The sequence below is a fragment of the Rhea americana genome, unplaced genomic scaffold (genome assembly GCF_003343005.1).
Source record: "Rhea americana isolate MKP2758 unplaced genomic scaffold, rheAme1 scaffold_22, whole genome shotgun sequence".
Classification (NCBI taxonomy): domain Eukaryota; kingdom Metazoa; phylum Chordata; class Aves; order Rheiformes; family Rheidae; genus Rhea; species Rhea americana.
The window spans coordinates 2,053,325-2,079,780 of NW_028186329.1; the positions used below are offsets into that span (position 1 = coordinate 2,053,325).

Sequence of the window (26,456 nt, forward strand, 5' to 3'; positions counted from 1 at the left end):
TGCTTCAATTTGCTTTTACAGTGATCTTGATCCCAGCTTTTGCATTCAAATTTAAACAGACCATTAGATTTTAAAAACTCCAAAAGCATGTAAGTTCAGGAGCCTGGCAAAACTAATGACATCATGTCTGTTTCTTATCAATTAAACTCATTCCCTTGACACTGTCTGGAAGCAGTGTTTATATTTAAATCTATTAATGATGGTAGAAGATAGCATGAGCAAAACGAAAACAGTAAGAGTTCATGCTCTGCACTGCATGTTACTAGAGCTTATAAAAGTGGATGGACTTCTGTATGTATAGGCAATAGCATAGCTTAGCTTACTCTGTGACAACATTTACTCACTAAATTAATTTCCAAGCCAGGAGTCTCCAAGGTTTTGTTTACCTCACACCATACACACRAAATGCAAAAGTAGCTAAATCCATCCTTTTACAAAATCTCTGACTTTAAAAAAACCTTTAAAATTAGTAAATCATTTCACAGCTTCTCTGGTGCTAATTAACCTCAGGCAAAAGTCAGCTTATAGAGGTACCTGTTACATAGTTATCCCCTTAAAAAACTGTCAACACCAGTTCCTGTATTTGGGTTACAGACCACAGAGAAATGTACATTAAAAACTCGTTAATGCTGGTATCGCTAGCCATTCAACAGGAGCTTGTTTCCCAGAACAGAACAGTTTTTCTCTGAAGTAGCTTATTGTTCTGGACAAAACAAGAAAGGAAAAACATGCACATGTGCCAATTGACTTTTAACTCTTTTACATTGAATTAGTGTTTTCAGCTTTTTCTAGTGCAAAACCCTTCCGAAATTTCATACATATATACGATGCACACATATTCTGATGTAGTTTTCCACAGCCCCCTTAGAAGTGGYGGCCAACTCTGATGTTCAGTGAAAACCTGAGCTGTAAATAATGGACAGTCAGATTTCAGGCAACCAAATCCATACCAAAAGTAAAAATTTCTGTTTTATGGATCTGAATACAGCAACTGCTCAGACAAAAAGATAAAAGCACAATTTCCTAAATCAATCCTTTAGTTCAGAGATGTGTAGGGTAGTATGCTGAAGTATCTCCTGCATTAAGAGAACTCAGATAATGACTGTTGTATACAAATATACATATTCAGTGTGACTAATCCTCTCACTAGAACCATGCCTTTCCTGAAGCCCAGGCAATTATGCAGAAAACACAGGACGTTTCTACTTCTCATACTTTCTTGTATATGTACTTCCATGTGTACTCTGCTCTGAAAACTCAAAGTAAATACATAAATAAATAACAGTATCCCAACATTTATTTTCTGAAATTTAACTTTTAAACCCAATCTCATAGCTTTCCGGGAAAAGACTCAAGACTGAATGCTCAAAGCCAACCGTTCTCCATACCACGACGGAGCTGGACCCAGCAGGATGACACCGGGTGTCTACGACACTGTGTCCATTTGCCAGGGCYGGGACTGTGACTGCACGTGCTTGGGACCATCAGAACAGAGCCCTGGCAGAGACCCCACAAGAGACAGTGCTGTAATTTTAACACTGACTTCTGATTTTCCACCTTGCTTTTACATCAGAACGGCAGTGTCTATTCTATGCTAGTTTAAACAACCACACGGTGCATGAGGCAGGGACAAGCCAAGCCCTCTGTTACCGAACAACAGCAAACTCTAAGCAACGCACTTTTCCCTGCCGAATAAACTCAGACCCGTGGCAGCTGGCCTGGTCGGACCAACGTTTTGCAAGAGGCAACGTTCCTGRGGAGCCTGGGGTAACGAGCACTTTCATGGGGCAGTCCGCATGAGCTACTGCGAAAGCTGAACCAAATGTCAGTCTTATCATAACAGAGTAGGACAGAACAACGCGAGATCCTGTTCCACTGTTTGAGTTTATGATTTATAACCAGAACAAAATGTAATTGTAACTCTTTCTCTACTGAAATGAATTAAAGAGAACATGCAAACTAGACAAGCAATGCAGAGCTCAAGTTTGAGCTTTTTACCTCCCCCCCCCCCACACACAAAACACCCAAATCCTTTTCTCCTTCTGAACAGCAAATTAAAAACTAATCTAAACATACAGGGAGGAAAAACAACTCAGTAGTATAAAAACATTGATTCAGTGATACACAGTCACTGAAGTTTCCTGGTCTTATTTTTCCACCAGCCTTAGAACAGCTGACAAATATAATGTATTAAGCAAGTGATAAAAGGGAGGTTACTGCATTTTATGCAACTCTAATCTGGTTTCTAGGAAAATAATCTGCTGTGCTAAATCTAAAATGTCTATCCTATCAAGGGAGTCAGTCAGTGGCTGTTACCTAAGAAAGCTAATTTCTCTCCGTTCACATTATCAGCTCCTTTAAACCCTCCCTTAAAGCACATATGTTTTTACTAAAAATATAAAAATAAATGTTTTTATCATTGTTTTGGCATCTACTCCAACTCCAAACAGGGAGTTCTGCAAGTAGCTATAGTCTTAACGGCTTTAGCATATTTTAATGGACCAGTGAGACAAGGAAACATTATTAGTCGCTCAATGGTTCAAAAGATAGCTAACCTCTGATTTTAAGTGACAGAAAAAAAAAGATGGAGAACAAGTGCTATATAATGGCAAATAACAGAACAACATGGGTAGAAAAAGGAAGAACAGAGGAAAACTTGAGACGGCAGAGAGGTCAGAGGCTTCAGCCCCTCTACGATGGAGGCGATGCAGAATGCACGTGCTACAGCCTCCCGTTCCCAGGGCCAGCTCACTGCCCCCAAACCATAGCTGCTGCCGGGCCCGTTCTTGGCACTGAAAGGTAACAAAAAGCTAAACAGCTAACTGAATGGTTGCAGAAAGAAACTATTTTTTTCATGCATTTAATTTTGCAATCTTAAAAAGAGGAAAAAAGGTAAAGAAGCTGATGAGGAAAGATGCTGAACTCAGAGAAGGTGGGAAGGAAACTACTGTGTAGTAACTATTTGCAAGTTGTTACTGAGTTTGGGGGTAGAAAAAATAAATAGAATTCTACCTTTCATTACAACAAGACAAATTTTAAGCCATATCCAACTGGGTACTAATGGAAATGGCATTTGGCAGAAAATACCTTAAGAAATCTGTAATTTATAGAAGCAAACAAAATTCAGTCTGATACAAATTGTGAACAGGGCTTATTKAATCTTATTATTCCATAAGAAAAATAAAACTAAAAAGACTAGCTATCAATGACAACCCCATTAATGTAATCTCACTGTGTGAAAGAAATGTTTATTTTAGTAAGCAATGTCATATTATTCTCTCAGACATTTCAGTCATGGAATGATTTAAGTAACTCATGAGACTATTTACAACACCAATCTAATTTCTGAGGTCAAAATTATTCTGTACAAGTAAARTTTGCAGTGGGTTAGTATTTTTAACCAAGTAAAATATATCAACAAACAAAACTTGACTTATTGTGTAACCTGGACTCTACATTGCTGCATTTAAGAACCCATTTAYGTGAAAAGGGAAGGACTTATCCTAATGAGATGCAATAGACTGTCACACGGAGGAGAGCCAGCCTTAATCTGCCCTCAGTGTCTGAGAATCCTTTTAAATAGAGAAACAGTAAAAGCTTCTTATCAGTGTGAATGCCTGAATACAAAATGAAAAAATAAAGACTCAAAAATATCCTCATTTATAAGGAATTATAGAGTCTGAGTTAGGTGGCTCATTTCTCTTACCTCAAATATTAACTGGGATATGAATCAAATTCCTTTTACTTAGAAATCATTTCAGGTAATACACCCTCACCAGTGGAAAGGGACTGTACATTCAGAACACACAGGTAATAAATTCAGTTGAATTAAAAGCAAAACAAACCCCCAACATATCACAGAGGATACAGATTACACAAATACATATGAGTAAAATGGAGAAAAAATAGTCTATTTTATTTTGGAAGTAGAACAAACAAATCCAACAGAACAACAAGCATGTACTGCTCAGTGAATTCTGCATCACCTTACACCAGTAAAATAGATTACAAGAAGGTCTCAGTTTTCTTCACAGTTGGTTAAGAGACCGCAACGATCAGTGAGCACAACACAAACATCCCTACAGCAATATGCAGACAGACATGCAGTGCCTGTGCTATGGCAGATATTATTTCCAACTGAAGGGCTGAGTTTCAAATAACAATTTTACCTCTGAACAGTCATAAAATTTTCTGCAAAGCTGAACTGGAGAGCAATGAGGTGAGAAATGCCATAAACCTGGAACTACCACCTTACACACGGTGTATGTTTAAGTATGGGATGGCCCAGCTGAACAAAAGCCTAAGTTCCTAGGCTCARGAAGGAACAGCTTCTTCTGTGTTTAGGCACCCATTCACAACTGCAGACACTGCAAAAAGATACCATAATCCAAATGCAAAGCAGTCCTTCCCTTCTTAATACCAAAAAAATCTGTTGTAAACTGCTTATATTTTCCATGGATAATACCTGTAATTACACTACTCCTCCATGCCCATTGCAGCTAACAGGCAGAACAGGGACAGAAAATTTCTAGACACACTAACTTTGCTTCTGAATCCAAAGATGCCATCCAGAATCAACATAGGTGATTTCCAGAGGTATCTACCTGCATTCTTTTTAACAATGGTGACTCAAAAGTTTCTAATGTTGTATTAACCTGGGATAAAGAGAAAGCTTACTTACATTTTAAGGTCTAAACAAGTTTTCCACAAAACACTAATATACATGCACAAATACTCAACTCCATGCACATGAGTTCCACTGAAATTTGCACAATTGCTGTCACAAGTAGAGTTAAGGGTAGGCACATGATCACATGTGGAACTGGAGCTTGACATTAGAAAAACTTGGCCCTATTACTAGATTTCAGGAAACATTCATTGTTTTGGTACAGCTCCTGGGATGTGTGCTTAATCTTAAGTGTTTCCTCTGATGCCCGCAAAAACATCCAGCTTCCCCTGACATTTTTAGAATGCATTATGATCTTCCAACTCACAAATCTGAAGCATGTTAAAACTTCAGAAGGCATGTCATTAATTTCTATTCCACTTCATATCAAAATAAAAGGATACTAAACTGGTTTTATCAAACTGGGAAAAGGATGTAAAAGAGAGACACCTTGGGTTGGAATTATGGATCCCAAGTAAGCAACACAAAGTCATCAGATAGAGCTTTCAAGAAATAAAAATTATGCCCTAACTGCCTGATTTCAAATCTCCATTTCATACTTTACATTTAGATCTACAGATATGGATTATCATGTTTGATCCATGCTTGACATCTTGTGAATAAAAACTGGAATTTTAAGATCCATTTAAGGCTATCTCTATACTGACCTAAAACAAACAAACAAACGGAGGGGGAGAAAATGCATTTTGAGAGATCCTTGAGGATTCTGCAGCATTTTTGACTTGCTTCTTGAAAACAGAATGACTCATACACCAAAGAAGAAATCTTTCCATAGGTACAGCATAAAAGGACTTACCAGTTTGTTGTGTTCTTTTCGGATAAGTCTTACTGCGACTTCTTTCAACACACTGGTCAGGCCGGGGAAGCTGAATAGAAAGGTCTCTGGTCATTTGCAAAGCTGTCCTGCCACTTGAAAATGCACCAAAATTACATAAAACAAAATCAGATAAACACATGTAGGATCTAAGAAACAGAAAAAATGCACGTGGTTTGGGCAGCACTTTTTGTTAGCTACTCACTTCTCATGCCAACTCTAATACTCATGGTATCATGATCAGCTGCATAGCACTATCCTCCCTGCTATTTATTCACTGCTGTTTTAAATCAGATAATGGAAGAATCGTCAACAGATTGTGCTGATCTCTTTTGTATATTGGGTATTTTCCAGGGGAGCTAAGCAACAGAACAGAATGGTAAGAAGGGGTTAAGATAGCATGACCTTTTGTAAACTTCTCTCTTCTAACACATAAATTTCTTAAAGAATTTGATTATTTCATTTCCTGAATTCTTTTTGTAATTTTTTATCTCAGTAAAACACATATTTAAGGTCATTCAGTTTCAATCAGTAAGTGGCTACTTGCTCTCCTATAGAGGGGTGACGATAAAAAAGGGCAAGAAAAACCCATTGCAAAGCATACTATATAAAGTACTCTCACTAGCACAGGCCTGACTGATATTAAATTGAGAACAAGACCTAACTCTCATTTATAGTATGGCTCTTTTCCATCACACAATGGAAAAGGTCATTAAAAATATAAATAAATAGTTTTATGCTCATTTTAAAGCGCCTTTCCATGTGACCAAGCAGAATAAAGTGGCCATAATACAAATGTGAACCAGGCCCCATACTCCTCCCCAAAACTCTAAGCTTGCTTCAGGAAACTTATTATACAGAAGAAGTAATTGTTAATAGTAACTCCCAATTGCTGTAACACCTGCAGTTCCACGTCAGATGTCTTGTTAGYGAGTGCCAAGCAATTATACCAGGCATTACCTACATAGATGTTCTGAGCTATGTGAATAGACTCCAGTAGGATGATTGTGTTTTCATCAATAGTATCACAGAAGTAATCAGCACTGCAGAATTTTGATCTTCTTAAAATTTGTAAAAGGATTAAAGCACATAAAAAATCTCTAACATTACATCAAAGTAATGCTGTCTTTTTATACTCAGTTTCACATTCTTCTGCTCCCAAGTTAGCCAGAAACATTTGTTTAACTTTTAAGTTCTGCAACCATGCTAAGTCTCACAAATTCCAAAAGCTGTTTTAACAAAACACCCAGCCATAAGATCTTCAGCTCACACTAACAACTCTATGTATTAACCAAAACATCTGATCTTAGGATAAGGAAGTACTTTTCTTGGTATCTGCCTGCCATCTAACAAGAAGTTCCTGGAAAATTAGAACAACAACAGAACGCAATACTACAGCCCCAAAACATACACAGTCCAAGAACAGAACTATGGCTCGTGTTTTGACCTAATGACGCAAGCAGATGGACATACTGTCACTGCTTTTGGTGCTACAACAACTACAAAAGGCAAAGAAATAAGATAATCAAAGCTGAGGGATAAACAAAGACAAGGCACATGAAATGCTATGGTTGTTGCTTGGTATTCTGAGGAGAGTTAATGTGTCGAATACCAACTGATCATCACTATTTATGATTAATACTGGGTAATCAATATGGTGTAACTAGATGTGACACTAATTAACCAGAACATCAGTTCCGATCAGGGTGAAATCCTCAACAACCACTACAGTAAAACAGGGAACGCTATACTAGAACAAAAAGCTGCACTTAAATGTCCTAGACAAAACCAACATTAAAAATATTGCTGGCAGTAACGATCACTCCAATGTTGGAGCTGTTAATAAATAATAAATAAATAATAATAAAAAGAAGCATGTCCAAGAGAAAAGGGACTTAATGTACCAGTTGCAGAACTCACTCAAATGTAGTAACTGCTACATTGTATTTTTTGATATTCTTAGGGAAGGTCCTGGTAAACACAAAACTTTCTTTTCCTACAGTACATAATCTGCCATGTTCCCATCAGCTGAAATGGTCCATCCATTCAGTACTCTGGCAGAAATTCAATATATTCCATACCAGTTTCACAGACGARCTTATGCCAGTCAGGATCCAACTGGAAACCCTACTGGCAGAACACTCAATCCTCCATTACCTAGAGTAAGGGGGAGCTGGAACACAGCAGGGCCACAGTACTCTAGAGAGCTACTACTGCACATTACCATGAGTAGCTACTACAGCTACCGACTGCAATCCTGAAGTAATTTGACAAATGGAGAGTTATGGTTGTGGATTTAGGATATCCTCCTTGGATATCCTAAGGACTAAAGAACTGCCTAACAAATATCAATCATTCATGTTACCTATGATAATATATGTACTTCTTGACTGATGGTGAAAATACAAATAGGAAAAAGACAAACAGACAAGACAAAAATAAATCTAAACTATAAACAAATTGGTGCATTTACAGGACATGGGGGAAAAAAAACCTAGAATTTGTGAATATAGTATATATAGCTCTTTCACCCAGCAGCTTCAAAACAAATRCAAAAGATGAAAAACTCTTTTTAGACTCACTTGATAAACAAGGCAAATGAAGATGGAAAAACAAAGGGGCTTAGTTTTCAGATGTGATTTTGGTTTGCTGCTCCACACCCTCCTCTTCAGGTTCATTTGATATGCACTGAACATGCAACTCTCCACCAATGTGACAGAACAGGATTAAAAACATGGGTCTCCAAATGCCAAATCCAGTGTCTTAACTAGACAAAAGACCCTGCTGCTTCAACAGACTTAGGGACCAGAGACTCAATAAAAATACTAGGTTTCTGTTATGTTTCTATTTTTTCTATGTCCCAACTCCTGCTAGCTCTTTGTGATTCTGCAGCTAGAGTTATCTTAAGACCTATCCTCTTGCCACATCCTCCTCTGCACCACAGTACTAACTGTCCTTTACATCCCACTGTCTAGCTGGTTAACTCAGGTTAAAGCTGAGAGTAACTGCTCCCTGTACACCCTTTGCCTGAAAGTTTGCTGCTTCTTTCAGACATAGAAAGGGCTTGCAGGCTTGAAAGCTTACCCAGTTTTTTCCCAGATAGTCCAGTCAGAAAAGATATCCCCACCTCCCTTCAGATCTTCCCTCAGTTATAGTCTTAAATCAGCAGTGTTACAAAAGCATTACTGCTACAGGACTAGACCTAACCAACCAGACCAACAGCCCTTGCAATGGCTCAATTCCAATGCCCGAGCAGCTGTAAAGGAGGGCCTCACACTTAGGGATTTCCTCCACTGCTCTGTACCTCCCCTTTGCTAGTTCCCCGAGGACAGGTGACAGCCAGCATGCCTCTCTGCTTTGGTATTCCCCAGTCTTTAGAAAACAAAACAAAACAAAACAAAACAAAACTTTAGGACATGAAGATAATTTCACAACTTATAATGAGATTTTAACTTTAAGCCCTGCCAAAGTTCCTCTCACTTTCATTATTGGCTACAGCAGGTCCTAGACAGCTCTGGCAATCTGGACAATCAGAAGCAACTTTTACATTTGTCCTAAAACCGCCTTCCAAGGCCTTGGACACAAACGGAGTCAGCTGAAGTGGGTCCGAGTCTCCCTTTGTGAACAGAACTGCTCTGAGTTACAGTCTGCGTGGGGCGAGACATGACTGCTTCCCGTAATTGGAAGACAAGAGAAGAAATAAGAATAAAGAAGGAATTGATTGAACAGAAAGTTATACAAAGAAACAAATTTACCTGTATCGATGTTTATAACCTATGGATCCAAACTTGCTGAATTTTCTTGACAGAGAGTTTGATTCATTTTCTGGCATTCTACATTGTTTCAAAAATAAAACAGAGTAAATTCACACTGATAGGTCCCAATTAGACTCCCTTTCCTAACAGGAAAAACAATAAATACAAACTTGAAATTCTAATTTTCTGTTAGCTCCTCTTCATGCCCACCCCCAGACAGACTCTTAACGGGTTCAGCGTTCCACAAAGCCATGTGTTTCACAAAGCCTTATCTTTTGATTAGATATTTCTTTATTTTAGAGTCTACTATAAACTGTTGGCAATAACAGCCTTTTGCTCAATATTTCACACTGGCATGCAAAAACACCATGACACAGAAATGAGACTGCAGCAGGAAATCTGAACTTGCACGTCTAAACTACTGTTAAAGCCAACCCCAAGCATTCCATGAACAGATTCCTAGCTAAAAACCCAGTGATTTTGCAAAGGTTATGAAATATGTTTTGAGAGGTATAATATTAGAAACTTCCTATATACTTCAATAAATAAGTAAAATATTCTAAAACTTCAAAGAGTCATTCCATCTAAAACTCTGCACACTGCAAAGAATGATACTCAAAAAATCATAGGTAATAGCAACACGTGAAATCTAGAAGCCAGAAGCCAATGCTGCTACAGAGAATTTGATGGTTACAGCTTAAATTCCACCATAAACATTCATATGTGGATACTTTTGTTACCACATACTATAGGCAACTTGAGATACACTGTTTCAAAAAGAATTCTAAGACAAAACAAGCCACTGAATTACTGAAAGATTTTAAAATGACTGTTTTATATCATCATAAAAAAAAGAAAGGCATCAACTTTTAACAGCATTCTATAACCAAGAAGAAACAAGAGTTGTCAGGCAGCAGGTCTGTGTTATACCACTCGCAGCTATAGCAAGATTCTTTTGAAGGTAGTATCCCTCATTTGGTAATGAATTACATTAAACTTCAGCAGCACTCACCTGAAAAACGTGTGATGTTCTACACAGCATTTCCAGAGATGCTTGCATGTAGTCTTGTTACGCGCTTCAAAAAAGAAGGACGTTTCATTGCACTGAAAACAGAACATAACAAACAGTGCTGCTATGAAGGATTCTGCCAGTGAAGAGAACTTCCAGCTACTGAGCATGAGAAGGCATCCTCCTCATGTCACTGTACATAAGAAAAGACATGACTAAGAAGAATGTAGGTTCTATAATTTTGTACAGCTCTTTATTTCAAAGGTTTTTTTTGTTTCTTACTGCCTGAAAATAATTATTTAAAGGACTGATTCTTCAGACATGGAAAATAAGAAGAGCAAGGAGATTACTGAAACACTTCTGTTCCTTGATTCTGGTCCACAGATGTCAGCTTCTTCCTATCTAAAAAGCAGAAAAAGTTTTTCAGATAGTCTGTTTCTGATGCTTTCTGAAACTGCACCTCATGTGGCCAAGCAAAAAAATATAATCTTCCCAGGGTTCTGTTTAGCCATWTATCCAGGGAAGGAATAAAAGGAGCAGAAAAATAGAAGATTTGTCATAAGCTACAACAATGCAAAGAGAAAATACACAGGACATACATGCAGAGAAGAAACGAGATAAATCTGGAAATCAAAAAGGTGAGTGGAAGGACAGATAGAGGAATAACATTAACTTCAGAATGATTCAAAGTACTTGAAAAGAAGGCTCAACATAAAAAGACTTAGAATTCACCTATAGAGGGGACAGCTATAGGAAGAAAGACAACAGAAAAATAATATTCAAAAGCTTGAAGTCTATTCACAGGAAAGTGGCAGTCAGTGCAGCAAATATGAAAAAAAACCGAACCATAGGGAAACGCGAAAGAGAAGTTAAGACATCTACAGACTGTGAAATATTTCCAATAGACAAGAAGAACCACTAGAGAAAGAAACGTGAGACTTGCATTTATATCCTTTGCTTACCGAAATACCCTTCTGAAACACCCTTCTGGTGACATATATTACAAGAGACACAAACCTGACCTAAACCTAAAGGTGGGTATCCACACACTTCATAATATTTTGATTTTGTGGAAGGTCACAAAGTCATGAGAACTCAGTATGAAATTATAACCTGGCCATGAACCATGATACCCACACTACCTATACCAGGTATCTACAACAAATCAGTTTTTAATGCAACTATACATGTCCTTTCTGTAAGAAAGTGGAAAATACACCACAGCCACATCAGCACCTAGGCAGCACATCCTGCAAATGAATCAGCTGTTTCTAAGTGATGTAAATAATTTCAGCTTTAAGCACACAGTTAGTTACCAAGTCAGATACTAAAAAATAGCATCCTCTTTTTGTAACACTGATGTAAAGACTATTTTCAAAAGAAATGAAATTTGAGAATTTTGTTCCTAAACCTGTACTTAAGCAGTTTTACAAATCAGACCAAACTGCTTACAGAGAGAAACAAAAACCAATTTTTATCTATTTTTTTATTTATTCTTTTTATATTCTCTATTTTCTTTATATTTTCTAATTTATTTTACATTTTGACCAGGAATAAAAGCTTGCACACACAGCTTCCGACAACTGAAACATTCAAAATGGTTCACATAAAATACATTTCCAATTATCTATCACTGTGTAAATTTAAGTGCTTAGTTCCGTATCTGCTATTTGCAYGAAGAACGAATAGCGCTGCCGAGCTCAGTGCAGACTCTCCGCAGGGTGAGCAATCGTGACGCAACCGAATCCTAAAACCGTTTCCGCGCTCAGGCAGTCACAGCGGGTGCATGCCTCACCCCACTCTCAGCAGCCAGCTTTAGGAAAGGGATGCTCTTGTGTCACGTTATACTCCTGCAGCACCCTGCGTGTGGGGCTGAAGCGTTCTGGCAGGTTTCTCATGTTCTCTATGTAATTAGGTATTGTGACCTGAGAGCAACTTGCAAACTGCAAACTAATTCAGCATGTTCTCTAGAATGCAGAACTTCACCTCTCACAAAGAAATCAATTACATCCTTATTAAAGGCTGTCCGGCAGCCTCACAAAAATCACAGATTACCTCTGCTCACGCAGCTTTTCCAGCAACTCCAAGCAAGTAACAGTAAAAATGACAGAACTCTGCACACGTGGCTAGAACAACTGAGATTTCATTCCCCGATAAAAATAAAAATTGGAGACATACAAATGAGCTTATTTCCTTAGTTATATTTTTTCCCCTAGAAAAGTTTAAGTGTCTGGCTGGGACAAAAGCAAGAAATATCCAAGGAATGAAAATYCCCCTTGTAGTCTTCTCTCAAAACCATGTTTTCCCCTCCAGGGCATCACAGCAAGGAAAGAAGAGCACAGTAAGAAATACTGCCACCGCAAATATTGAAAAGTAGGATTTATCTGAGATCGCTATGCTGCATATTATAAATGAATAAATATTAGATTAGCCCCATAAATATATTCCTACAATTATTAAAAAGACAGTCTCAGGCTTCACAGGGATCTTAATCTCTCTACAAGATACACAATGGGTTTAACCAGGAGCACAAAAGGTAAACCTAAAAACTTTAAAACCTGTCTAAAAGAAATCCAAGCACCCAGAAGCTTCATGGGGAATTGCTAAGACTGCCAAGGAGAAAAAACTATTTACACTGGAATTTTCAACTGCTCATAACCCTCTGGCAGTCATTCTACCCACTGAATTGGAACTAAGGTTTTCAATGAAGAAATATCAAGTAGTACTTTCCTCTGCTTATTCTACATGTGAAAGAAACATAATTTCAGATTTTATGATTTAATTTACACCAAAATTTCTAGATCAGAGTATCACCTGGTATGACTTCATATAAATCAACACAGTTCTAGCCACTTAGGCAATTTTAAACAGTAATCTCAGATTAGATCTCTGATATTACAGACTTTCTGCAATATAATGATTCATTTTAAATTCTGTTAGGAAAAAACCCAATAACTCACATTTAATATGCAGGATCTTGCTCCTTCTTCCTTCACTTCTAAATTTTATATTTAGGCAATSAATCCTCTGCTGCACTTATATTTATTTAATTATATAATGTGGGAGAAGAAAGTTTGGGGTTTTGTGGGGGAGAAGCCAGTGTTTTGCTTTTTTTGGAGGGCCTTTTTAAAATAAGGTATTTCYACCATTTTTTATTATTAGCCCAGTTTGAATGCCACTAAAATTATGGGAAAAATTCCCATTAGGGAAAAGGTTCTCCTTAGTCTGYCTAATTTTTATTCTTGAAGTTTTGGCATTTTCCCATATATAAAACAAATGATACATAACACCTGAAAAGTAATTAGGCACCTAAAAGAGCTACAGTTTCTTGCAATTGAAAGATTTCAACAGCAAATACTAGTGATGACATTTTTTGAAGAAATTGTTTTCTGAAGGGAAGAAAACGCATCTCAGCTGAGAAGTAGAAGATTTTGATGATAAATTGTGAGTTGAAATGCCCATACTTAGTATGCAGCAATTAAAGGTATTAAGAAAGAAACAGTGTCGCCTTGCAGATCAAACATATCACCCACTGTCTCCAAAAATTAGGGGAGGAAGCAGGAAGCTTTCTGACAACACGCTGTCTTTATTTATTTGAATTCAAAGGAACAGCACACATCTGAAAAGTATCATCTCATGATGGATGCTTGTAATGAGTTAAATGGCACAGCTAAATTTTATCAAAGATAGGAAGCCTAAGAAAATAATTCCCAAAGTCTTTCACCAACACAGAGGAGACAACTCATAATTCTTTTATTGATTTTCAATTTTTCTTGGAAGGATTCAGTAAATTACTGCAACTAACCCCAATATGACTCTGCATACAGCGTATTWGGGTCTAGGATTTCCTCCATTTTTACTTTTAAGCTGGTTCGATGTATCATAACAGTACTGTGATTACCCTCACAATTCCTCAGTGCATATTTAAAAATAAGGTAGTACTAAAGGCATTAACATCTTCTAGCTTTAATCATCCTCCCCTAAAGAAATATTTTTTTTGTGTAGGTAAAACAAGGATGATCTTACCCCTTTAACATCATGCACCTTTTGTTTACATTAAGAGGCAACATCTTTACCATCTTGACTTATTATAATTTCTTCACAGATAGTGAGAGTTACTGCGGAATTTTTAATTAGTATAATATATCTGAGCCAAAARAAAGAGCTATTGTACTTCTACTGATGAGTTACAGGAAATGACAATTCCACATGCTGAAGCCCAGTGTTGTTTGGTGCCTCACAAAGTACCCCAAGCTATTTATCCTGTTGCTTTTGGAGTGCCCAGTGAACTGATTGAAACTGAACTGAAGGTGAGGTGGCACAAAACACAATGGTAACAACATGGCTTCAGAGTGGTCCTGCTCCATCTGTCCACTCCGAAGTCTGTCCTCATCTCTGGCCATGCAGTCCTTTCCTCTCTGCACCAGCTTTGGTGTTTGTCTCATCCTTCAAGAAGCCAATCGTGCCATCAATCAAGCAGAAAAAGACTTGTTTTTGTATGATGGTTTTGAGTCATGTCTCTGACTTGCACCAGCTCCCCTGAGGATCAGACAAGCATCAGAGCTGGGGTAAGAAAGGTGCCAGGACCATACAGCCAAAGGCAGCCAAGGAACAGGACTGCCCCTTGCAGCACCATCTAGTTGTTGGGCTGCTTAACCTGAGAGAGCCAAGAAACTACACAACTGGGAGGACAAATATAAAATACTCTTCTCCTTCTAAATGCTTTAAAAGCTTGCCTTTCAGTCTCTAGAACGTGCTAAAGCTCATGCTGCCACTCCTCACTGCTATTTTTACCCATGGGAGGGACAGACCAGCACATGCAATCATATAGTCTGACAACACTACTAGTTTATAAATATACTGCCAACCAAACATGTAACCACAGCCTTTGACTGTTTTACACTGCCTCTCAAAGCAGCTAGAAAACTGACCTGGCAGGGTATTTGAGATGTTCTGCACCAAAAGGTTGGTAATTGGCAGAGCACTCCACCATCGGCTCCTCTCCTACTGCAAGCATGTAAGGGAGACAAGCCCTCTCTCAAAGGAGACAAGCCAGAAAGCACATTGCTCTACCCAGCCTTTGCTAGGTAGAGCCATAAAACGCCTCTGGGACTGCCACAGCTGACATTTTACTTAGGGAGTGCCCATACTGCCTTTTGCAAACAGTTCCTAGCTGGCTTTGCCACACTAATGTGATTACACAGCTTCAAGCACAGAACTGGCTCATGTCCAGTTAGCCCAGTACCCAGGCAGGGCAAGCTTGAGTCTGCCTGTAAGAGAAGACTTGTAAATGACGGTTTTCCCCTCTGGGGGATCAGAAGATCCCCTGGCTGTGAAGTTTATGGATTAATTCTATGATAACAGGGAAAAGCAAGCCTACTGTCAGCAGACTTGCATTAGCTCCATGGAACACTGCACCTCCACTAGAAAATTTTTAAAACTCCACAGGTCAAAAATGTTTGAAAATCCATGTCTCAGAGCAGACCTTAGCTGTTCTAATTTATAACAGGACACACGTTATCCCCTATCAGTCCAGGCTCGGGAAATGAAAAAAACACTTAATAGAAATTCTCTGCCAACACACAGACTCTTTCCAGTTGCGCTGAATATTAATTTAGCATAAATAAGGACCTTGGCCCATTACAAAGCACATTGCATAGGCATGCACATGTAACAGGAATGTTAATACTAGCTCTAAAGCTACTGCTTGCAAACATTATTCTTTGCCAGGCCACGCACACACCCGGATACTATCAATTGTTTCTTTCAATAGGAAATATTCTGTCTTCACATATTTACACAACACATACCCGTCATAGCTTCTGTAATGGAGAGTGCAACACTGGTTACACAAGGTCACCTGAAATCTCTAGTTAGATAATTATGTTTAAGCACATTATACAAGTCAAGAATTAAAATTAATAATGCTGTGCTACTATGGATAAAGCATGTGAAGTTTTAAAATATCTCAGCCTCATATGATCTCAGCAATTACAAAAAAATTACTAAACAATAACTTAAAAAAAATCCTTACATGAACATTTTAATGACTACCACTTTAAGTTTACTCAGGAATCAGAATCCTAGTTCTCCTTCAAAAATGTTGACTTAGCTATCAAGCCTTGAGCCATTCTTACAAGTATGTGGTGATTTAGAAGACTTTTTTTTAAAAAAAAAAAAAAGAAAAGAAAAAGTAGTTACACACAATGTATTAACATCACAGTGCTTGCTCCCTTTAGCTTCCACCACCATTCTGGCTTAAGTGGGCACAAATACAAATGATGCAAATTTACTTTTAGTTCTTTAGCTATCATAAAAATCAAAATGCTATTTTTTTTCTTGAATGGAAACCTAAGTTAAATGGGACTTTAGGATAGGAGAAACATCTCACCAGCCCCTGTTCCATCTTCACAAGAAAATGTGCAAGGGGAACAAATCAAATGGAGAGCTCCTCCTACGCAATTTATGTAAGTTGTATACCGTAACGTAATTCAAAATGGAAAAAAAGGCGTGTGAAGTCACAAAGGAGTAAGGCTAGACCAGCTTAACATAATCATTTATCAGACTTCTAAAACCTGTAAAAAGCAGATTAAAGTAAATAAAGACATTAATTTAAAACAAAAGCCCAGGATCTCCCAGTACAATATAAAAGAATAAAAATTTTGTGTTCAGATAAGCTTGAGCCAGCAGAAGGGAGGTCATTACACACTTTGGAATTGCCCTGAAGTTCCTCTTACATGCACCAGTTGCWAGTAAGGCTCTTGAATACTGTCGTTATCAACTTCTCCTTACAGCTTCAGCTGAGTTGGGCCTCTTCACCTGACTAAGAATGACTGCAGAGGAAGGCTCATGTTGCAATTGTGCAAATCATTTTTAATTGCATTGTTTTGGGGGTTTGTTCTGACTTGAAACAAACCAAATTTCAAAATGCATCACAAAGCAAAAATTTCAGCCTTCTGAAAGACTCCTCTCTTAAAATGAGAAATAACAAAAGCAAGTGTTCTGCAGATCGAACTTGCTCAGACTCCCTGAAAAATAAGCACGAAAAGCAAGAAGTACAGAAACTTTGCAAAAACTCTGTGAGCCAGTGAAATCATTCATTTACATGCTCAGACACACTGTAACCAAAGTAAAAGGAACTCTTGCAAAAAACAGCATCCAGTTGTGGGGATCAGAACAGAAACCCATCCTAAGTATGAACAAGGCAGCTCCACTTTTGTAACTGCTGCATATTATTACATTTAATTTCCTAGCCTACCAAACCTATCAAACCATGTTTCTTCTCTCTTCGTTCATCTTCATAGCCGAGCGAAATTGAGGAAGAAAGCTGCCTTTCTCACACAGAGGAGGTACAGAAGGTAGGTAGTGTACCCTTCCAATTACTCACGTCCGCACACCGTATCCATTGTGGTTAGACTCAATTTTGTTGCCCTGGGGGCCTTCTGCAGCCACTCGTATTGCTGGATGATTTCCAACACGTTGTTAAACAGACATCTATGCTAATAGGAATTGTGCATATCTCTCATTTTCTTAAAGAGGAGCTGCACCAAAAATTTCTCTAATTATTCTGCTCAGGGAATCTCTCTCTGCAATCTATAAAGCAAAAAAGTTCCTAATTTCATGCTGATATTTAGACATTTCACAGAAAGACTAGCATGTTTTTAGTTCACAGTGCAGAGCATGGGTCAAGTTGGGGGACAATGAAATACTGATTCAGTGATAAACGCTACTGAAAAACAATTTCTGTCAGCTCGTCCAAGTCATTAGTCTCACAAGTCAGGATGCGCCAGGGATGGCCAAATATTAAGAGCAGTATTTTGTTTACGAAAGGACAGTAATAATAGAATTAATGCAAAATAGTAAAAGCTAAAACCAATAACCATGCAGGCACACAATAGCAATAGGTATGTAGGAATAATACMCCTAATGAAGAAGTTAAATACACAGGAAACGGCCTCTTAGAAGAGATCTGAGGAAGCACAAGAGACTACAATGCGAAGCAGGGAAGGTGAAGCACAGTCTTGTAAGACAATAAATACCTTGTGTTCAGTAAATCATCAAGTTTATGAAAACTGAAGCAATGTAAACAACAAATTCAGCAGCAGCAGCGATAAACAATTTATTCTGAAACATGCACCTCACAGTGTATTCTTTAGGTGGCCTAAGGACATGGAGCTGTACATTTAGGCTGACATTTTTGAATTTACAAAGATGACAAGAGTATTCTCTTCCACCCATTTACCAGGAATGGCATGTTCAAATTTTTTTAGTAGGTTTAGAAAAGTCTCAGAAAAATTTATCTTAAAAAAGAGATGTTACCATAAGTAGCTCCATGCAGGCAGAAGAGCATCAAAAACCTCCTCTTGATGAACAAGTATATTGTGGAAGGAGTCTGTGAGTGTGAATAAAAGTAACTGAAAACTAAAATTCAGTGTGTACGGAGTTTTCATTACGATATGGAAACTGTGATTCATACAAAGCACTCAGTATATCCAGAAACAATCCGTTCTTAGTATTACATGACGTTAACTCCTTTACGCCATAAAACTCCAACAACGAGAGGAGGAAAATCTCCATTATTTCACCTTTTCCTAAATCTTATCTAGTGTTCTCTCCAACTAATTTTAAGTCATATCCTTCCATCAATTTCCTATGGAGAGTACTCATCAGTCTAATAAATCCTATTGCCTGTGCATCTTTTCCCTGATGTTTGGACAGTTTTCTCCTTTTCTTGCAACTGTTGCTCCCTGTTTGATCTTAATTAATAACTCTTCCTTTTGAGCATTGCTCCTGTCAAGTTTTCTTAGACCCTTACATCCACTTTCACTCTGTGTTTGGAAAAGTTTTTGTATTTAATATTTCAAAATACATCCTTCTAAGTCCACCATGTTTATTTCACCAAATGCTACTAAAGGAGGAAATAAAACTTTCAAAGATATGGAGATAAAATTAGACACAGTTCTTCAGCTCTTCCCTGTGACCGCTTCTGGCGTCATTCAAACTCCTTCATAACCTGTGAACATCTTCCTAGTAACTGAACTGTCTGGAAATGAGTAACACATTCCAGACACGGTATACTACATCTGTAACTAGGAAAGTATTAATTCCTTGTGCTGGAAGGTGATATTCAAGGATGCAGCGTGAGGCAAAAATGGTATGTTTATTCTCCTACCATACATTGCAAACTCATTTCTCACATGAAAGGACAAAGCAATAGTATTTATTCCAAAGCACGGAGGAATAAAAGAAATTTGTGAGTAACATTTTTGTGGAGGTACTAGAACTTATGGTCATACAGATCTACTGATCTGTTGTTATCTGATGAGTTGTTATTACAATAATTTTAATCTAGAGGCTAAGACTACTGTCAAATTATTCCAAAAACATTTTTTCATAGTAACAAAAATGTTTACAAAAATGAAGACGATGGTATTCCTGGGCCCTTTTGCCATTTCTTTAACCTGTTAAGATAAGAAATACTGTAGAAGCACTCAAATGAGTATTAGTTGCAATGTAGATTATAATGATGGTACACGCCCTTGTACTTACTGTTCTCTTGAACAATTTCCTAAAAATACCTGTTGGGACTCGAAATTGCCAACTGCTGTCAAAGCATTTRTATTAGGATCATTAATACACAATGTTCACGAACTTTATAAGCGATCAGYATTCATAATCTAAACTTATGCACATTTTCCAAAGCTTCCAGGTTTTCCTTTCAGCATGTTAAACATTTGCAATTCCAGATGGTTCAAACAAAAAATATATACATGCGACATCAAACAAACTACAGCATCACTTCAATGCAATTCACTTTTAAGTCAAACCAGGACTTGTTTGTACATGAACAGGCATTCAACCTTGAAGTGAAACATTGAGAAAAGTTTTCCCAACCTTCTCCCAGCCTTCAAACAACTCTCTTATTTCAACAAACACATCACCAGAAATAAACTTCCCATAGACCAGCACAATGAACAGTAACAAACCACTTCTGAGTAACAAAAGCAAAACTTGCCAATGCATCTCCACAAGCACAACAAATACTACCCTCAACAGAACCAAAATCAATCAGTGCAACACATACATTTCTCAGAATGTACTGAATGCACCAAATGACCTGTTGGAAAAATCATGAGTGAGACTAACAACCACCACACAGATGAATAAACTTACGCAAGTAACCTGAAAGGAGAAAAACAGAGTTTCCAGCAAGAAAATATTTCTCAAAAAAAAAAAAAAAAAAAAAAAAAAAAAATGTCTTTAAACTTTCACTCCTGATACTCCAAGGAGACCTACAAAGTATTTTCAAAAAATAAAACTAAATTCGTAACTCAACCAGATACCAGATACAGACAAATGTGTTTCAGGCTATATAAGGTAGCTGCTTCTGCTTCAAAGCTATAAAACACCTTATGCACCCGAAAGCTTTCTGAGTTTTCTGCTCTCCACTTTTCAGTGGGCATTAGCTTTCCCTGTAGATTTTGCCTGGTTTAAAAGCAGGTCATACCATAAGCATGGCATTGTAGAAGTAGTCCACTCTAATTCATAGTATAGTATGAAAACATGAAAGCTTTTTATAAAATCCCCACGTCAACACTACTCTGCTGAAGCTCTCTCCCCATACCCACAAAACATGGGCAGAAAATATTTCTTCCTCCTTTTTCTTTGCTAAAACTGCACGCAAACATGACACTTCAGGGTAAGACCGTTTTCTTGCAGTAACTATTAATAAAATTAGTTTCACTTTGATGGATACACAATATTTCACAATTAGTTAAAAAGTGAGATTATTTATATTTTTCAGGCTTGAATAAAAACTTACATCTTTTCCCACGACTCTGAGTTCAAACTGTGTTTCCTTGAAGTGAACTTTTGTAATTCTGGGCCTGTAATATTGTAAAAAAGACAAAAAGAAGTTCATGGAACTTTGACTTCATAAATAGTAAAACAAAGTTGCATATATTTACATACAAAGACAAAAAAGGTTTACAGGTAGTATTTTTTCTGCATGTACATGCTAGGTGTCAGCAGAAATTAGCAGTATTTAAACATTTCAGCACGAGTCGAGTAAAGGTAAAATATTTCAATAAATATTTTCAATATTTGGATTATTAAGGAATTAAAAACTTTGAATAATCCACATTAGGAATTCCAATTGTGAAATGTTTTTTTCTAAATAAAATCAACTTTAAAACATAAATCACAAATCATACATTTCTGTTCAATAACACTGTTTAAACACAGACAACACACTTAAATTATACATACCAGAAATATTTCCCGACTTGTTTTTTATTTTTGTAGACAACAACTCCTACAGGTGTTAATCCTAAAAAATATTCAGATTTGTTTTCACCCTAGAAAATAAAACATATGTCATTCAATTATTTATAGCAGCAATTTGCACCACAGTAGCAGGATGGTCTAGTGGAGGAAGGTAGTCTGATGATTGACTTGAACACATTCTTTTGTCCTTCCTGGGATGAGGAAACAGTACTTGATCTAATGATAAAAGCTCCTATRAGGAAACTCTTATGCACAGATGCAAAGAGGCAAAAAAAGAATAGTAGTGAAGGAAAGAATGGGAGTTTCCACATTTCACAGAGTAAAATAAAAATAATTAAAGGAATTACTTTCAGCTATTTGGCAAATGACCAAAGTTCAGGAACTAAATTCTTTATTAAGACATGATAGCAACAGACACTCTAAACCCTAGCTGAAGGTACACAGTGATTTCCTGACCTACCTCACTATAGTTAAACCTCACAGCTGCTCTCTCCCTTCTAAAATAACATCACTTCTGTGCTGCTACAGAGTGGTCCTAAACAAACTAACTGCTTTGAGAGATTAAAACCTTTTCTTCAKAATGTGTAGCAATGTCCAAGAGTAACAAGGAAGGGTCACATCATCTTTTCCAAAGGAAACCATTCCTGAGATCAATACTTGAATTGCAAATCGTGTTTGTACAGAATACAATGAAAAATCTGATGGTGAATGGCAGAAGCCCCCCAACTCCCTTATCTGTAGTCAATAATCAGAATTAGATGATTRGGTAGAGGGCAGAACAGACAAGGAGCTGAGCTCTCCTGCCCAACCTAAAGTCTTAAAGTTTCATGTTTGAAGAAGTCACAAGCTCTAGAAAACTTGAGTCTTCTGAAGTTTCATATGAGCCCTTTTGGATTACTGCTTAGATGTCTAACGAACAAGGAGTTTTTATCATGTTTTCCTGAGCTCATTCTGAATTAATCTGAGAAAAGCGTAAACAATTTCTGGAAGCAATTTGACAATATTCTTTTTTCAGCAGTAATCACCAACAATAATCAGGTAACTCATCATGTTCTCCCACTTCAGAGAAAAACGCTGACTTCAGTGTTCTGTGGAACAGAAGAGGCCACCAAAATGAGTCATCTCAGAATGGCTTCTTTCTTTTAGAAAGTTGCAGTATTTGTGGCTCCACATTTAGAATCATCTATTGAGGGAAAAGTGGCAGCATTTTTACCACTTAACTTTGCTGGGAAATTGCAAAAATTGTTCTAGTCCCCCTAGGCATTCCCATTATCAATGAAATGTCTTTGATCACACCGAAGCCTGCAGTGCAGAAGCATGAATGGGCACAGAGTGCCTAAAAGTCAAATGATTCAGTTCAAGTAATAGGAGCTGCTAGTTTTGCTGCTAGTTTTGATTTGTTCCAGTAGCAGCTCCAAAAMCAGTCAAGCTTCGTACTTAAGCCTTTATTACAGAGTATTATGGCAGGTACTTCTCCTGGGGAGTGAAGAGAAGTGGTAACAGGAAAGGTAAGAAAATTCTGCTATAAATCTGATTTTAATTTTTGCTTACCTTTCTACCTTTATGCATAATTATTATTACCACATCAATACCTCATGATACCGAAGGTGCTTGAAAGATTGCAGATCTTAGTGCGTGAGGTTATTTTCAGAATCACTGCATGAGATTAAAAGTCAGCTGCAAAAGTTAGTTAATCTATCTGCTTGGGAAAATACAGAAGAATCTTAGCTCTATACTAGCAGATCATGAACCACAAAAAATATCAGCTGTGAGACTGATTATAGAAATTATATCCCCATTTATAGAAATTATATTTCCGTGTGGTTGTTGAAGTGAGAAAGCTCAGGCTCATCTCCCTGAGTTCTTTCTGCCTGTGCTCCAGAATGAACTAATTACTAAGGGCAAATTTATTTTCAATATGATCAGGTAATGAAAAGAACTATTTCTATAGCTTCAATCTTGAATATGTTGTCTTGAACTGTAATATAAATACGAACAATGATATTCATGGGTTAGACTTAAGCATACTACAATGCATAGCTCAGCTGGGGATCCCTCTGCAGGGCATAACCAAACTAAGTGAAAACAAATTTTCCAGACTCTGCAAATTTAATATGATTTTGCTGGACCATGTTGAAGCATGTTCCAGTAACCCCCCCCACTTCCAATAGGTTGAGTGGMATGGAGCACTGGATATGAATATCATTAAGCCACAACATGTATTAAAAAATATATTTCATGTTGTAGGCTACATGATGTCAGGTGGAAATGCATACTTAATCTTTTGGTAGCATCTTGACTTCTTTATTTTCTTTTAAATAATTTTACAGAGTACTGACATCTAACTCAGTGAACTATTTACATTACAACTCCCCCTTTGAACTTCTGATATTCTTTTATTCAAAAAAAAACAAACAAAAAAACCCTGCCATTCTGCCATGAGCACAACTATTCAAACAAGACAGAAAAGACAGAATGATGTTTCTATGAGTAGCACATAGCCCTCARGTGATGGCTTCGATCCAATCCCAAAATACATGTTGTTTTACAAAAGAGGTGGAAGGATCTGCTGAGGCAATACAGACAACTTGCAATGCTGCGTTATATCGTAGAGAAAAAGCTGTAAACATGCTCTGACTCTTTAGCAAAGCCTTCACATTGAATATCAAAACAAGTCAGACATGCTCCTACCCCACCCTTGCTTTTGGTTGCCTTTTGCAATGATTCTGTAACCTTTTCATCTCTTATTCACTGTGTTCTTTGCAAAAGAACAATGTGCAAATTCTTGTGTCAAACAGGAATTATAAACTTCTTTATCTTTTCTGACACTTACACTAATRCCTTCCAATTTATCAGCACTGTTTTTTCCTAGTACAGTTGATTGTCTTTCACAGGAGTAATACAATCACAGTCTTTCATCTGAAACCCATTAGGCTTCTGTATGTGTGAAAGATTTAATCCATTCAGTCTGTAAATACGTGTTTCTTTAGACTTCTTAAGTACCATTTTTTCTTCTACAGTATTACCTGATGACTAGACAGTACAAATACTCTCCTCCTCTCCAGTACAGGAGATTTTCTGCAAATTTAAAATATGTAATTATAAACAATACTTACATAAACAGGATGGAGATCAACTCCATACATTTCCAGGGATTTGGCCACCCCTAAGTAATTCGCTTCTGCCTCAGCAGGAACTTGACCCCTGTAAATAACATTCTGCGTAAGAACTTTGCGCTTCCAGTAAAGATACTAGAATTTCTAAGTCGTATTAATAAAAATAGTTTGCTGGACAGGCATGCAACGCTTTCTACCTTTCATGTAGACTGCCATTATCTGTATGTCTGCTGGCTCCAAGTAAGACTGTACAGYGGGCATAAAATTTTACTGTAAAATTCTCTGCTGTAAGATGCTATCATATATAAAATGTTAAAGAGGGTGGCTACTCTTATTCTGGCWACCACACTAATGCCCTGCTGTCTCAAACATGCTTCAGACATTTCATTTTTAGGTTTGAATATGCAAAATAATCTTTTTTTCAAATAACTACATAATTATTAATAAATCAGGAATGAGTGACTGACTGGGAGAGTGTTTTCTCACAGCAGTGCAGAGGCTAGCAAGGATTTCTGAAAGCAGGGTTCATGACTTCAGATGAAATACTCTTTTCTTCATAAAGCTGCCTACAGGAAGTCAGGCCAGCTGGTAATACCCAAGCCAGCTACTGTAAAAACAAAGTTTGGGATCTKTTGCAAGAGATTAGCAGTTTCACACACCCAACTTGCCTTTCTATCTGCAAATATCAATGCATCAGTTAATAACTCCTATCAGCTGCATGACGGGGAGAAACAGAGAACAGCGGAGAAAAACTGTCTATTAGGAACATATTTGACATCATTGAGGAAGGATTATTTTCAAAAAGACTAAATAAACTCATAGCGTTCAACAATGGACTTCTCAGAATTTAATATGTTCTTCACTTAACAATTGCCATTGATACAACAGTAAGACCATCTGCTGCAAGCCTCAAGTAATTGAAACTGTATTTTCATCCTCACTCCTTTTTAAAGTTTCTATGAATGCTACTAGAATATTACTGAGAAAGTGCAGCACAGCCCGTGATCCCATAAGTATCAACTCTAAAAAATGCATCCCCTGCTTCACCCAGTAATTATTATCTTGGAGAAACACTTCACTGCATTTGCGGCCACTCATATTCAAAGTGTGAAGCAGAGCTCAAACTCTTGACACAAGACTTGAAAAATCTTGCAATATATACATTTTCTCCCATCTCTCCATTCCCTTCAGCCTGGCAGATACTTTCCAAGTTTTTGCAACTTTGTTTTATGCCTGACAAGGTAAAAAAAAAAAACACATGAAGTGTGATGCATGAAAAGGCAGTGCTAACATAAATGCAATAGTTTAAGTTTTTAAAACGGCTTCTCTGCATTTGAGAGACAAGCTGCTTCACCCTGTCTCATCCACAGGTCAGCACTGACACAGTCTCCAGTGTTCGTCCTTGTTTCCGAGAAGTCCTAGAGAAACAGCAGACTTGAAGCTTGTAACAAAGTCCTTTCCTCAAGAGCTGTCGTTTCCAGATGATCAGTGGTTCATCTCTGATTCATAATATGTAGAACGCTGGGTATTCAGAATGTCAGAGTCGTCAAATTTGGCACTACTTTTAGCCACTGCTGCTTTAAAAATTCACTCCACAGCTTGATTTTTTAAATCAAAACTCTCACAGATAYGAGCAAAATGCATAAAATATTGCTTGTGCACTTACCCACCAATCCCACTTGTCTCTGAAAGTACCAGATGTCAACTGAGTGTATATATTAATATTTGTAAAATTATACCTAATATATAAATATGTATATTTGCAAAAATACTCAGTGAAGAGTTTGTC

General features: G+C 37.4%; 1 protein-coding gene across 5 annotated transcripts in view; it reads right to left on the minus strand.

The window, feature by feature from the left end:
• The window catches only part of EPB41L4A (erythrocyte membrane protein band 4.1 like 4A), a 139,703-nt gene that overhangs the window by 37,177 nt on the left and 76,070 nt on the right, over positions 1–26,456 (minus strand). For all 5 annotated transcript variants that reach the window (XM_085305352.1, XM_085305353.1, XM_085305351.1 and 2 more), the window contains exons 7-12: positions 24,668–24,755; positions 21,534–21,622; positions 21,088–21,151; positions 10,269–10,360; positions 9,257–9,334; positions 5,484–5,596 (exon numbers count right to left, since the gene is read on the minus strand). In XM_085305352.1, the coding sequence (XP_085161478.1) occupies positions 5,484–5,596; positions 9,257–9,334; positions 10,269–10,360; positions 21,088–21,151; positions 21,534–21,622; positions 24,668–24,755 (524 nt within the window). The remainder of the gene's footprint in view (positions 1–5,483; positions 5,597–9,256; positions 9,335–10,268; positions 10,361–21,087; positions 21,152–21,533; positions 21,623–24,667; positions 24,756–26,456) is intronic.